The sequence below is a fragment of the Sinocyclocheilus grahami genome, unplaced genomic scaffold (assembly GCF_001515645.1).
Source record: "Sinocyclocheilus grahami isolate Dianchi unplaced genomic scaffold, SAMN03320097.WGS_v1.1 scaffold144.1, whole genome shotgun sequence".
NCBI classification, from domain to species: domain Eukaryota; kingdom Metazoa; phylum Chordata; class Actinopteri; order Cypriniformes; family Cyprinidae; genus Sinocyclocheilus; species Sinocyclocheilus grahami.
The window spans coordinates 1,427,112-1,441,058 of record NW_015505323.1 but is presented as its reverse complement, the minus strand read 5'-3'; the positions used below and the strand labels follow the sequence as shown (position 1 = coordinate 1,441,058).

Below are 13,947 nucleotides of genomic sequence, written 5' to 3'. Positions count from 1 at the left end.
GGTTCAGACTACATGATATTTTTGTCGGTCATGATAGTCACTGATAGTTGATATCACACGATAGTTGATAGCAACACTATCAATGCCTAACCAGAGCCTGCGGTGGTCAGGTGATACAGCGGTCACATGGTGCAAGTCGTAGCTCTCAGAAAACTCCCAGTTCACAAGTTGTAATTACGAGTTCTACGAGGACGTGAACGCTTTTTACAAGTTGGAATCTTGTAATTATGGGAATTCCGATATGGCGTGAACCCACCTTTAGCCTATGGGTTTTTTTTTTCCTCTCAAAACGCAATTTTATACAAGTAAAGTTAGCATTGTTTAACAATGCAGCAAACATTTTTAAAATCCTTGAAAAAATACTTTAATGTCTTTAAAGCGTTAACAGATTTTTTGTTTGGTAGGCTACATTTGGCTAAAATCTAGAAAAGACAATGCTTTATTGGCTATGATTAAGGGCAGCGGGTTAAGATACCAGATTTTCATTTTTTTTGTTTGCTTTTTTTCTTTTTGAGTAAAGAAAATGCTGTATTATTATTATTATTATTATTATTATTATAGGAAAAGAAAAAGCTTAAAAAATAATGTAAGTAACCGGTTTCGGAACGATAATAATACATGAGGAACGCAGGAAAAGAAACATTTAAATATTGTTTCTGCTCGGAGTGAACCGATTTATTTTTTATTTTTTTTATTAGTTTTTTTAGTTTTCAAGCCCTGATATATATATATATTTAATTGTGATATTTAAATATGACAAGAATTTATTTATTTGTCTCATCTAGGTTTGTGAACTGGAGTTTGGATTTCGTGGAAATGAAATGCAGCACATTGTGACCACAGTTCCTAAAGTTTTAATCGCTAATAAAAGAAAACTCACCCAAATATTTGACTTCATTCACAACACCATGGATGTTCCACACTCGCTTATTGCAAAGTTCCCACAGGTACATGTTGTTTTGTCGTTTCATAAGTCAAGGCATTGTTCAGTTTGAAACCCTATGAATGCAAATTTAGAGTTTATTTATAAATTTAGAGTTGTGATTGTATGTAGATATAGGATGATCATTTAACTGAGGCACTTATCATAGTATTTCCCCTCAATCAGAAAAGAGAAATAACTGGTGTATTCTGCTGTATTAAATGGTAAATCATGTCTTTGTGTTGTTTTCCATGCAGTGTAACGTGAGTTTACTTTGTACTGTGCAACATGCTAATTGTTTTTTTGTTTTGTTTTTTGACTTCTCAAAGGTCCTTAATGCCAAATTCCTTCGCATCCGGGAGCATTAGTTTTTTTAGTTTTCAAGCCCTGATATATATATATATTTAATTGTGATATTTAAATATGACAAGAATTTATTTATTTGTCTCATCTAGGTTTGTGAACTGGAGTTTGGATTTCGTGGAAATGAAATGCAGCACATTGTGACCACAGTTCCTAAAGTTTTAATCGCTAATAAAAGAAAACTCACCCAAATATTTGACTTCATTCACAACACCATGGATGTTCCACACTCGCTTATTGCAAAGTTCCCACAGGTACATATTGTTTTGTCGTTTCATAAGTCAAGGCATTGTTCAGTTTGAAACCCTATGAATGCAAATTTAGAGTTTATTTATAAATTTAGAGTTGTGATTGTATGTAGATATAGGATGATCATTTAACTGAGGCACTTTGCATAGTATTTCCCCTCAATCAGAAAAGAGAAATAACTGGTGTATTCTGCTGTATTAAATGGTAAATCATGTCTTTGTGTTGTTTTCCATGCAGTGTAACATGAGTTTACTTTGTACTGTGCAACATGCTAATTGTTTTTTTGTTTTGTTTTTTGACTTCTCAAAGGTCCTTAATGCCAAATTCCTTCGCATCCGGGAGCGACACTTGTTTCTAGAGTACTTAGGCCGGGCCCAGTATCAACCATCTCAACCCAACTACATCTCCTTGGATCGCTTGGTGTTCCTGCCTGATGATGTTTTCTGCTCAGAAGTAGCATTGGCCACTCTTGAAGACTTTGAAAGATTTCAGAAAACGTTGTAGATAGTTAATAGTTGTGTTGTATGAACATAGTTTTATAAATAAAAGTTGAACTGGACATACCACCTATTCATTTTGATCCTGTAATGATATATTCCAGTTTAATAGGAGGTTGCCAAAGTCGAGATCAAAAACCAAATTTGCCATATATACATTTTATGCGAAAAGCTGTAAAGTTCATATTTTTTCCCATTCTTTTTTTGTGCGTGTTTTTGTGAATGTAAAGTTATTAATCTCACAGAAAATACACACAGGAAGTCACTTTAATTTTAATTAAAACTTTAATTAATTAACGTCTGACCTCAGGACTTTTTTAAACCTCAGAGATCTTAGAGAGGAAGATAATATCCTCCACACCTCATGCACTTGAGGTATATGATTTGGTCTATTCTGACAGAATAATGTTTTTAAATATTACAACCTCCATGTATAAGAAAAATAGGGGAACAGAATCAGATGGCTTGAAATCCAGCTGTCGGAATGCGTTGCTCCAGTCCCACGGAGAGGCATGTTGGTGTAGAAGCTTAAAAACTAGTATACTACTGTTTACGTAGCATCGCTACAGGAAACACCAACCAAAGCGAGAAACAGATCAAGAAAAATTATTAAAAACTTTAAATCTTTCTAAAAAAAAAATGTGACAGCCAGTGATCCCATGCTGAGAAAAGCCGATTGCGTAATCACCGGACGAGACGTCACATATCCCACAATCCTGTGCGACTGAACACTAGAAATGGCGTCGAGGGCACCAGGTAAAATGTTATTGTGTGAGCGTTTTGGAAGAATTAGTTGCCATCACGTTAAAGAGTTAATTTATAACTATCTGCTTTGTGTGCTACTCGTAGGACTGTTTATAGACGAGGTAGTTAGTTTTGTGATGTAAAGCACTGATGTCCTCTACCAGTGGGCTGTACGTTACCAGTCGAAATATGACTTTGTGCTGTTTCATTCCCACATGTCATTTATAGTAACTGTTTATTTGTGTCCTAATTATTGTAAACGATACATAAGGAAGCAATAAATCCTCCGTGATTCACTCACTGATTGTTAACCGGGCGTACAGGCTGTTCACTGACTCTAATGTCAGCGGTGACATGCTTATCAGTGAGTCTTCTGCTATAATAACCCAGTCCACAACTGCCTAAGGTCCGTTAACCACAGAATACGTTTAAGTCATGTTGCTTTAAGGACAGGGTGCTGGGTCGATATATCTACTTGTCTCGTTCCATATCTCAAATGTAGGATGTTATGTATTTTCCTGTCCCTGTACAGCTGCAACCAGCAGGCTCATGGTGGGCTTCAGGAAGTGGTACTACAATGCATGCGGTTTCAACAAACTTGGTAAGCAGTACTTGCAGACAAAGCATTGTTAAGAACTTGTGACCTTCATGGATTGATATTTACATTGAAACATACATATATGCAAATGTGTCTCATTACATGTCATATAGGCTTGATGCGGGATGATACCATCAATGAGAACAATGATGTGAAAGAAGCCATTCGTCGGCTCCCAGAACAGGTTTACAATGACAGAATGTTCCGCCTCAAGAGAGCTCTGGATCTTTCAATGAAACAACAGATTCTTCCCAAGGACCAGTGGACTAAACACGAGGCGGTGAGAAAGCATGTCAGCTGATTGTATACTAATTTTAGCTGCTTTTTCTTTGTGTATTGTGCCTAAATGTTTTATGACCCAAAGATTTTTAAATAATGTTCCAGATTCTTATATATTTTGTATATTTTTAGAATTTTAAATTTTAAGTGATTAGTTCACTAAAAGGAAAAAAAATGTCCATGTTTTGTCATGGAGTACAAACGTAGATTGTTTGAAAAGCATGCATGCGCTCTTTTTCATATAATAAAAGTGAATAGGGACAGCCACTGAGTGTCTTAAATGAAAGAATGAAAACTATTTTTGTGCATTTGCACATTTCAGAATGTAGTGCATGAGTCATAAGGAAGTACTCATTTAAAATTTTTCTGTATAGGATTTTATTCACTATTTTTTTATTCATTAGATATTATTTATGGGGTTAAAATGTGATTTGTTAATGTACATCTGCTTCAAATGTTTTGAACAATTCATATTGTTCCTTGTAGGATGTGCATTACCTTGAGCCCTATCTGGAGGAGGTTGTTCATGAAAGGAAGGAAAAAGAGGAGTGGGCGAAGAAGTAGGATGCGTGTGATGAGACTAAAGCTCATTTTTGGTGTGATGTCTGGTGTCTTGTATTTAAGAGAAAATAAAAGAAAACTCACCCAAATATTTGACTTCATTCACAACACCATGGATGTTCCACACTCGCTTATTGCAAAGTTCCCACAGGTACATGTTGTTTTGTCGTTTCATAAGTCAAGGCATTGTTCAGTTTGAAACCCTATGAATGCAAATTTAGAGTTTATTTATAAATTTAGAGTTGTGATTGTATGTAGATATAGGATGATCATTTAACTGAGGCACTTATCATAGTATTTCCCCTCAATCAGAAAAGAGAAATAACTGGTGTATTCTGCTGTATTAAATGGTAAATCATGTCTTTGTGTTGTTTTCCATGCAGTGTAACATGAGTTTACTTTGTACTGTGCAACATGCTAATTGTTTTTTTGTTTTGTTTTTTGACTTCTCAAAGGTCCTTAATGCCAAATTCCTTCGCATCCGGGAGAGACACTTGTTTCTAGAGTACTTAGGCCGGGCCCAGTATCAACCATCTCAACCCAACTACATCTCCTTGGATCGCTTGGTGTTCCTGCCTGATGATGTTTTCTGCTCAGAAGTAGCATTGGCCACTCTTGAAGACTTTGAAAGATTTCAGAAAACGTTGTAGATAGTTAATAGTTGTGTTGTATGAACATAGTTTTATAAATAAAAGTTGAACTGGACATACCACCTATTCATTTTGATCCTGTAATGATATATTCCAGTTTAATAGGAGGTTGCCAAAGTCGAGATCAAAAACCAAATTTGCCATATATACATTTTATGCGAAAAGCTGTAAAGTTCATATTTTTTCCCATTCTTTTTTTGTGCGTGTTTTTGTGAATGTAAAGTTATTAATCTCACAGAAAATACACACAGGAAGTCACTTTAATTTTAATTAAAACTTTAATTAATTAACGTCTGACCTCAGGACTTTTTTAAACCTCAGAGATCTTAGAGAGGAAGATAATATCCTCCACACCTCATGCACTTGAGGTATATGATTTGGTCTATTCTGACAGAATAATGATTTTAAATATTACAACCTCCATGTATAAGAAAAATAGGGGAACAGAATCAGATGGCTTGAAATCCAGCTGTCGGAATGCGTTGCTCCAGTCCCACGGAGAGGCATGTTGGTGTAGAAGCTTAAAAACTAGTATACTACTGTTTACGTAGCATCGCTACAGGAAACACCAACCAAAGCGAGAAACAGATCAAGAAAAATTATTAAAAACTTTAAATCTTTCTAAAAAAAAATGTGACAGCCAGTGGTCCCATGCTGAGAAAAGCAGATTGCGTAATCACCGGACGAGACGTCACATATCCCACAATCCTGTGCGACTGAACACTAGAAATGGCGTCGAGGGCACCAGGTAAAATGTTATTGTGTGAGCGTTTTGGAAAATTTCGAGCGTATGAATTAGTTGCCATCACTTTAAAGAGTTAATTTATAACTATCTGCTTTGTGTGCTACTCGTAGGACTGTTTATAGACGAGGTAGCTAGTTTTGTGATGTAAAGCACTGATGTCCTCTACCAGTGGGCTGTACGTTACCAGTCGAAATATGACTTTGTGCTGTTTCATTCCCACATGTCATTTATAGTAACTGTTTATTTGTGTCCTAATTATTGTAAACGATACATAAGGAAGCAATAAATCCTCCGTGATTCACTCACTGATTGTTAACCGGGCGTACAGGCTGTTCACTGACTCTAATGTCAGCGGTGACATGCTTATCAGTGAGTCTTCTGCTATAATAACCCAGTCCACAACTGCCTAAGGTCCGTTAACCACAGAATACGTTTAAGTCATGTTGCTTTAAGGACAGGGTGCTGGGTCGATATATCTACTTGTCTCGTTCCATATCTCAAATGTAGGATGTTATGTATTTTCCTGTCCCTGTACAGCTGCAACCAGCAGGCTCATGGTGGGCTTCAGGAAGTGGTACTACAATGCATGCGGTTTCAACAAACTTGGTAAGCAGTACTTGCAGACAAAGCATTGTTAAGAACTTGTGACCTTCATGGATTGATATTTACATTGAAACATACATATATGCAAATGTGTCTCATTACATGTCATATAGGCTTGATGCGGGATGATACCATCAATGAGAACAATGATGTGAAAGAAGCCATTCGTCGGCTCCCAGAACAGGTTTACAATGACAGAATGTTCCGCCTCAAGAGAGCTCTGGATCTTTCAATGAAACAACAGATTCTTCCCAAGGACCAGTGGACTAAACACGAGGCGGTGAGAAAGCATGTCAGCTGATTGTATACTAATTTTAGCTGCTTTTTCTTTGTGTATTGTGCCTAAATGTTTTATGACCCAAAGATTTTTAAATAATGTTCCAGATTCTTATATATTTTGTATATTTTTAGAATTTTAAATTTTAAGTGATTAGTTCACTAAAAGGAAAAAAAATGTCCATGTTTTGTCATGGAGTACAAACGTAGATTGTTTGAAAAGCATGCATGCGCTCTTTTTCATATAATAAAAGTGAATAGGGACAGCCACTGAGTGTCTTAAATGAAAGAATGAAAACTATTTTTGTGCATTTGCACATTTCAGAATGTAGTGCATGAGTCATAAGGAAGTACTCATTTAAAATTTTTCTGTATAGGATTTTATTCACTATTTTTTACAGTCACGAGGGACGGGCAGCTCAACATATCTGTAAGACAATATATAATACAATCAGATTACAAAAAAACAACCAAACAGTTAACAACAATGAACACGGTTTTACTTTACCTCAATGCAGGAAAACCCAGAGCCAGCATATTAAAAAGATGGTGCAGAGCAGCTGTGCTCAGTGGATTACCCAGGATCTTCAATTCCTGTAGCCTGTGACAGGGTGTCAGTGCTAGGGTGAGCAGATCCAGTTTGTCATCATCCAGTCCACACTCCTCCAGACCCACACTAGTGAGTGTGGCACAACAGCGATGCAGAAGCTTCCGGAAGGTGTTGGGGAACAGGTCAGCTACCTCATGACCACTCAGGTCCAGCTTTACTATGTGCTCACTGTGCAGGCTGTTGGCGAAGTAGGCCATGTCCACTGCATTAAGACTGCAGTTCGCTAACTCGATACACTGCAGCGGAGTGTTCAGTGGACTGGCAAAACAGACCGATAATACAAACAAACAGATTATAGTTACTCAAAACAAGTGAGTAATTAAGATTAAGCATCAAACTGCAACACTGGAATTTACACCAAATTCAGTAAACAATACTATCAATGAATCACATGTTATATTATATAATATTATGTATACATTAATATTAAAAACATTTAATTAATTTAAACAATTTGACAAAATGCTGCATTGAGATCTCTGAAAAAAAGTTGAGTGAGCAATAAAGATTTTTGCAACTCTGCTGCACATGATCTATACATCTAGAAGTCTCATACTTACCAAGACTGCATTTATTTGATCAAAAATACAGTAAAATGGTAATATTGTGAAATATTAAGATTTAAAATAACTGTTTTCCATTTTAATATTTTTAAAATGGTGGCAAAGATGAATTTTCAGCAGCCATTACTAGTCTTCAGTGTCACATGATAATATATATAATAATAATAATTAAAAAAAAAAAAACATTTTTATTGTTTCTATAATCAATGTTAAAAACCATTGTGCTGTTTCATTTTCTGTGAAAACCATATTTTTTTTTACTCTTTGATGAATAGGAGGTTCAAAAGATCAGCATTTATTAGAATTTTTTTTGTTACATTATAAATGTCTTTACTGTCACTTTATCAATGTAATGCACCTTTGATGAATAGAAGTATTCTTTATTTAAAAAAATTAATGACCTCAACATTTCTAACAGTAGTGTGTATATATATACAAATCTATTATATACAACGGGAAACTTATACTTTTTCTATAATCAATGTTAAAAACCATTGTGCTGTTTCATTTTCTGTGAAAACCATATTTTTTTTTACTCTTTGATGAATAGGAGGTTCAAAAGATCAGCATTTATTAGAATTTTTTTGTTACATTATAAATGTCTTTACTGTCACTTTATCAATGTAATGCACCTTTGATGAATAGAAGTATTCTTTATTTAAAAAAATTAATGACCTCAAAATTTCTAACAGTAGTGTGTATATATATACAAATCTATTATATACAACGGGAAACTTATACTTCACTATTAAATCCATATAAAGTCTCAGGTATATTATTAAACATGCTACATCTGCTTCTGGGGTGAATTCATATCTTATGCATCAGCACCTATGACACGTGATGTTTTGACTATTATAAGACATGTGTGCTGCTATTTACAGTAAATATAGAACATATTGTGTTGCCAGAGTCATGTCCTGGCCTACTTTGGGTTTGCAATGGGACAGCTGTCTGCAGACTAGCAGTTACACAACAAATATGCAACAACAACAGCATGCAAGACATGGCTTGATAAACAGTTGATTAGACGGCAAACAGTCAAATAAGAATGTCAGATCGTATATCTAAGTGAAAGATACCTTATACACTACCATCCAAAAGGCTGTCAGTAAAAAAAAAAAAGTGTATCATGGTTTACACAAAAATATTAAGCAGCACTGTTTTCAACATTGATAATAAGAAGAAATGTTTCTTGAGCACCAAATCAGCATATTAGAATGATTTTCTAATAGAATGAAGGATCATGTTACACTGGAGACTGGAGTAATGGCTGCTGAAAATTCAGCTTTGCCAGCACAGCAATAAATTACATTTTTAAATATATTAAAATAGAAAATAGTTATTTTGAATTAAATAATTTGAATTTAACGACAACAAAAAAAATACATACAATATTTTATCAGATAATTGCAGCCTTGGTGAACATAAGACTTTAAAAAATAATAATTTACTGACCCCAAACTAGTGCATATATGACCTATGTGTATGAGTTTAAATGGCAGCTGTGGTCACATTTTGGTTTTATAGTCCTTACCTCAGCAGTTTCCTCAGATGCCCTGTAAGAGTGGAGAACCCCAGATAGAGCTCTCTCAGTTCAGTCAGTTTGCTCATCAGCTCACCCAGAACTCCCATGAGGCCTTCGTCTTCCAGAGCCAATCTGTGTACATTCAAAGCCTGAGCAGGAAACGTGAGCGAGCGCAGCTGAGGGAACTTCAGCTGGGAGAGCAGTACCTCAATGTGTGGAGCCTCCAGATGTACATTGTGCACCACTTCCAGCTTCTGCAGGCCATGTGATTCCACCAGCTTCAGGAGGTAAAAGAGGTTCCTGAGGCTCAGCGAGTCCACACGCAGGCCTACGAAGTGCAGCTTTAACGGGCAATGTCTGCGCAGCAACAGAGCCTGAGCCACCACCTCGTAGTTCCTACCAGTAACAAAAGCATCCAAGCGGACATCTACCTCCACATCAACCGCTGATGGTGCTGCTTGGCCGGCCTGCATGGACACCATAGTCTCGTAGCACATGCGGGTAAGTAGTTCAGTTCGTGCCCAACGGCCAAGAGTCCGTCTGCAGGGACAGACCTGGTGTTCTATGTCTTGCAGACCAATTAGATCCACCACACGTAGCATTTTTGTATACGTGCTTGGAGCTTGAAGCACATAGTCCCTCAGACCTGTGAGAATGGCCTCCAGACAGAGCCTGCAGGTGCGAGACGTGAGATCGTCTGGACAGTCCACTGTCCTGCCCAATAGTTTGCGCAAGTTGAGCTCTTTCAGAGCCCACGTCTGGACCAAGTCGTGGAGCATTGAGGCCTCTTCACGCAGATAGCTGGCTTTGAAGAGGATTGGGTAGAGATTGTATGACAAGCAGTGGAGGTTCTTACATGCATTTGGGCCGGTTTGAACAAAGCCCTCGGCTGCTAGGAACTTCAAGCTCTTCATGGCTGTGTTTGTCAGCTCTCCCTGATCGGGAGTCTTCTTGGAGCTGTCAGCCTTTAGGAGACGTGGAGTGTTTCTTCTGCCCTCTTTCAACCAACATATAGATGTGCGTCAAGCCAAGAACAGAAGAGTGCTGAGCGAGAGCATGAGGGGGATAGTCAAGAGGGGGTTAGTTATTTATAGAAGCAGCTGTCTCGTACTCTCATGACTAACAGCATTTAGATTTTTAATGGCTGGAAAGAAAAAAGAAGTCTCTTACGTGTGACCATCAATGGTTACATTCTGTGGCTGTAGGAAAAATTTGGTATTTTCTGGGTTAACCATTGAGAATTGTTAAATCTAACGTAATTGTGCCATAAATATATTTTTAGGATATATTTTCCAAAATTCCTGAAAAAAAGGTTAAAGGAAAAAGAAAAAAGTATATTCTTAAGGTGCTGCAAAATGTCTTTTGTTAAAAGTTTAACAATGCATGGAGCACCACTCACACATTAGGCACCTTAAAACCAAACAATTTTCTTTGTCAACGTGCTAAATTTGTATGGCCAATTTAAACATGAGCAAAGTCTATGTGGGGAACTTCTTACGGAGCCCCTCAAGGAACATGGTGATGTAAAAAAAAATTAATGGGAGGAAAATTTTTATTTTTAGTACGCTTGCTCACAAAATAGTGTTCATCAACATTGTTTGTGCAGGTCTCATATCATTGAAAAAAAGTGGTTCAGCCCCTTTTATTGCTGAAATAATCCAGCTTTGTGTGTTTGGCAGATGAACCACCTGCATGTTTGTTTTTACAAAAAAATAAATAACACTGCTTATGAGAGTTTGCTACTCGGTCAGTCATTCAGGAGTTTTCAGAACTCTTATGTAGGGTGGTAATGGTGATGGTGGTGATGGTGATGCTCATGATGATGATGGTGTTCATGTCTTTGAGGAACAGGCATAAAACCCCCAGGAGGAACAGCTGGCCCAGGCTGTAATTCTCTGTCATGGTTACTTCTGGAAGGTGATGCAGTCTCACGGGCTCGTGCTCGGGTGCGTTTGCTGGAGCTGTACAGCAGAGGTTGCTGCTGCTGCTGTTGAGATGGATGGCACCAGGTCATAGAGTGATGCCTATGGAGCTTGCTGGGTTTGGTTGAGGCTCCACTATAACCGACAGACTTGCTGCGGTTGCGGAGTGACCTGAGGAAAGGAATGGATTTTCCAGATGACTCCGCAGGGCTGCAGGTCTCAGGTTGAGAGCGACGATGATGGTTATAGGAAGAGCCGTCCTGAGGCTGCTCCTCAGCACATGTTTCTGGAGCTATGATAGTCACATAAATTATATTTAAGGAAGCTCTAAACATCTAGTCTTCTAGAATTAGAATAGAGTAAAACTGAGCTCAGCCATTTTTACTGGCCTTATGAAAAATATCTTGCTGAAAAGCAGAGAATAAATATTAAGCTATCAACTTCAAATTGAGAAGTATAGTTCTCAATTCCAGCCAGATAGTGATTCCTACGTTCTGTGTTTTCATCTACAGAGTAGTGCTTCCTCTCCGAAACACCCAAGTGATCCAAGTTCAGTTGTCTGACAGAAGAAAATCATAGAACAGAAATCACATTATTAAATATTGTATCAGTGGTGTTGTTGTTAACTAAAACAATTTAAAAATGTTTCATTAATTGAAATAAAGCTTAAAATAAAATATTAAAAGACAAAAAGCTTTATTAGAAAACATTATTAAAATTAGAAATGTTGGCAAATAGTTGAAATAAGCACTATGATTACTAACATTTTAATTTAAAATTAGCAAAAAATAAAGAACTCAAATTCAATTGAAAACTGAAATATAATTAATACGAAAAGATTAATAAATACTTTATTAGTAATTCATTCATTCTAAAATAACACTGAATTTTAACTATAATTTTACTTCATTTTGTTATAATTTTGTTCTCCTGGATAAATAAAACACTTCTTATATAAATATTTCAAGAAAAACGTATGATTCACTCATATACTGAAGACTAAAAAATTAAAAAAAAAAAAAAAAAAATTTAAATCACCTGATCTGAGAATGAAGGATCTCTGCACACTGTACTGCATCCTCCATTTGATCCCGCTCATTTTGAGACATTCCAGCATCCCGATCTCAAGGAGTACAAAAGTAAAAAAAGGAAGTGAGTAACATTGCATTATAACAAGATTATTTCAGCAGAGTGATCAAACACTGCCTTAACCATTTGTTTATCATGATAGGTTCAGTCTTCACCTTTTCTGTTGCCTTTTCTGCCAGTTAATGGAGTGACACTCAGCTTCACATGCAGGGTTGTGGCATTGCTAAGCACCAGCTGTTTGACTGATGCCTCAACCACCTCACAGATCGTTTGCATCAGGCTCAACATATTCTGCAACAAACACAAGGAGAGAAACTCACCAATAGCTAAATGATTGTTTATCTCTTTAATGAGATGGTAGGTCTTCTGTCGATACTGAGCTTTACCTCTCTGGTTATTTTCCCATTGTTGTCCAAATCATACAATGTAATCATCCACTCTTGCCGATTTTCATCCATGACAGACACATTACACTCCTTGTCCTTATATCAACAGCACAACAATGGAAGGATTTGCAATCATTTTTGTATCAGCATGACAATATGTTTATTGATCAAGATAGCCTACAGCTCAGAAAACAATTCTCAAATTTTGAGTAAAGTTTTAGCAAAGCACTCTTCGTTACCATTTAAAGGGGTCATATGACGATGCTAAAAAGAAAATTGTATGTATTTGGTGTAATGAAATGTGTTTATGCGGTTTAAGGTTATAAAAAAAAAAAAAAAAAAACATTTTCCAATACTGTACATTGTTTCTCCTCTATGCCCCGCCTTTCTGAAACGCAAAGCTCATCGGTCTGAAAAGCGAGGTGTGCTCTGATTGGCCAGCTATCCAGTGCGTTGTGATTGGCTGAATACCTCAAGCTGTGACGGAAATGTTACGCCCCTTACCACACTGTGATGCCGTGTCCCAGCCGGAGCGATGAGACAAAAACATTAAAACTCATTATAAACGAGGCATTTGTTGGGGACATAATTACGGATTATAATAAGTTACACTGTCTTTTTACGCGTTGCATCGCGCAGCGTAAACATAAAATGGATAGGTGAAATTACAAACAAGCGCTACTTTACACTGCTCAAAACTCACGTTTGAATCATCAGTGGCAAATTCTTTAAATATGAAAACGTACTTGGAGTCTGTGAGTCAGAGACAACACCAATAAAACCCATTACAAACGAGGCATTTGTTGCATCCAGTGGGGACATAATTACGGATTATAATGACTTATACTGTCTTTTTACGCATTGCATCGCGCCATGTAAACATAAAACCATGTCTGCATTTGTGATTGGAGAACTTACAAACAACAAGCACTACTCTACACTGCTCAAAATTCGTGTTTGACTAATCAGTGGCAAATTCTTTAAATATGAAAACGTACTTACAGGCTGTGAGTCAGAACAGCCGGCATTGTAGGCTACTTTACCAGGATCAGGAAACAGTCCTCCATAAAATGCGCACACATCTGAATATTTGGGTTGAACTGTTCTGGAACAGTGTTGCAAATACAACTTAACCACTGATTTCTAGTTGTGTCCTCTTTTGGAAGGCCAAACAAAGTAGTTTCAATTTTGCAACGAAACACAGTGTCTTCACAACATGGTGGAGGTGGCAGCAACAATAAAGGTACGCCTTCTTTCTTTGTGTGAACATTTGGGCGGCATTATGCAAATCTTCCCACATCGTGACGTAGACATGTGGGGGCGTGTTTGAACGAGGCATTTTAGGAGGGCGTGGACGAGTCT

General features: G+C 37.0%; 5 protein-coding genes across 6 annotated transcripts in view; 3 read left to right on the top strand and 2 right to left on the bottom strand.

The window, feature by feature from the left end:
• LOC107591645 (transcription termination factor 3, mitochondrial-like) overlaps positions 1–4,944 on the top strand; it is a 7,439-nt gene extending 2,495 nt beyond the window's left edge. The window contains exons 7-9 of one of the 2 annotated variants that reach the window (XM_016280863.1): positions 786–864; positions 4,282–4,364; positions 4,669–4,944. In XM_016280863.1, the coding sequence (XP_016136349.1) occupies positions 786–864; positions 4,282–4,364; positions 4,669–4,863 (357 nt within the window). In that variant the 3' untranslated portion in view covers positions 4,864–4,944. Of the gene's footprint in view, positions 1–785; positions 948–1,843; positions 2,119–4,281; positions 4,365–4,668 lie in introns of those variants that run through there. The other variant, XM_016280864.1, reaches the window with a different exon arrangement.
• Positions 2,690–4,275, top strand: LOC107591646 (cytochrome b-c1 complex subunit 7-like). The gene is made up of 4 exons (XM_016280865.1): positions 2,690–2,787; positions 3,308–3,376; positions 3,487–3,653; positions 4,139–4,275. The coding sequence occupies exons 1-4, from the start codon at positions 2,769–2,771 to the stop codon at positions 4,214–4,216; spliced, it is 333 nt and encodes a 110-aa protein (XP_016136351.1). The 5' UTR covers positions 2,690–2,768; the 3' UTR covers positions 4,217–4,275.
• A 588-nt stretch (positions 4,945–5,532) lies between the features above and the next one.
• Positions 5,533–6,589, top strand: LOC107591644 (cytochrome b-c1 complex subunit 7-like). Its single transcript, XM_016280862.1, has 3 exons — positions 5,533–5,611; positions 6,146–6,214; positions 6,325–6,589. The coding sequence occupies exons 1-3, from the start codon at positions 5,593–5,595 to the stop codon at positions 6,510–6,512; spliced, it is 276 nt and encodes a 91-aa protein (XP_016136348.1). The 5' UTR covers positions 5,533–5,592; the 3' UTR covers positions 6,513–6,589.
• Positions 6,590–6,875: 286 nt separating this feature from the next.
• Positions 6,876–10,770, bottom strand: LOC107591660 (leucine-rich repeat-containing protein 14B-like). Its single transcript, XM_016280881.1, has 3 exons — positions 9,198–10,770; positions 6,996–7,355; positions 6,876–6,915 (listed from the first exon to the last, which is right to left on the bottom strand). Exons 1-3 carry the CDS (start codon positions 10,100–10,102, stop codon positions 6,876–6,878), a joined length of 1,305 nt encoding a protein of 434 aa, XP_016136367.1. The 5' UTR covers positions 10,103–10,770.
• A 24-nt stretch (positions 10,771–10,794) lies between these two features.
• The window catches only part of LOC107591643 (protein naked cuticle homolog 2-like), a 9,310-nt gene continuing 6,157 nt past the window's right edge, over positions 10,795–13,947 (bottom strand). The window contains exons 4-7 of the mRNA XM_016280861.1: positions 12,355–12,490; positions 12,149–12,233; positions 11,602–11,669; positions 10,795–11,402 (exon numbers count right to left, since the gene is read on the bottom strand). Coding sequence (XP_016136347.1) covers positions 10,963–11,402; positions 11,602–11,669; positions 12,149–12,233; positions 12,355–12,490 — 729 coding nt within the window. The 3' untranslated portion in view covers positions 10,795–10,962. The remainder of the gene's footprint in view (positions 11,403–11,601; positions 11,670–12,148; positions 12,234–12,354; positions 12,491–13,947) is intronic.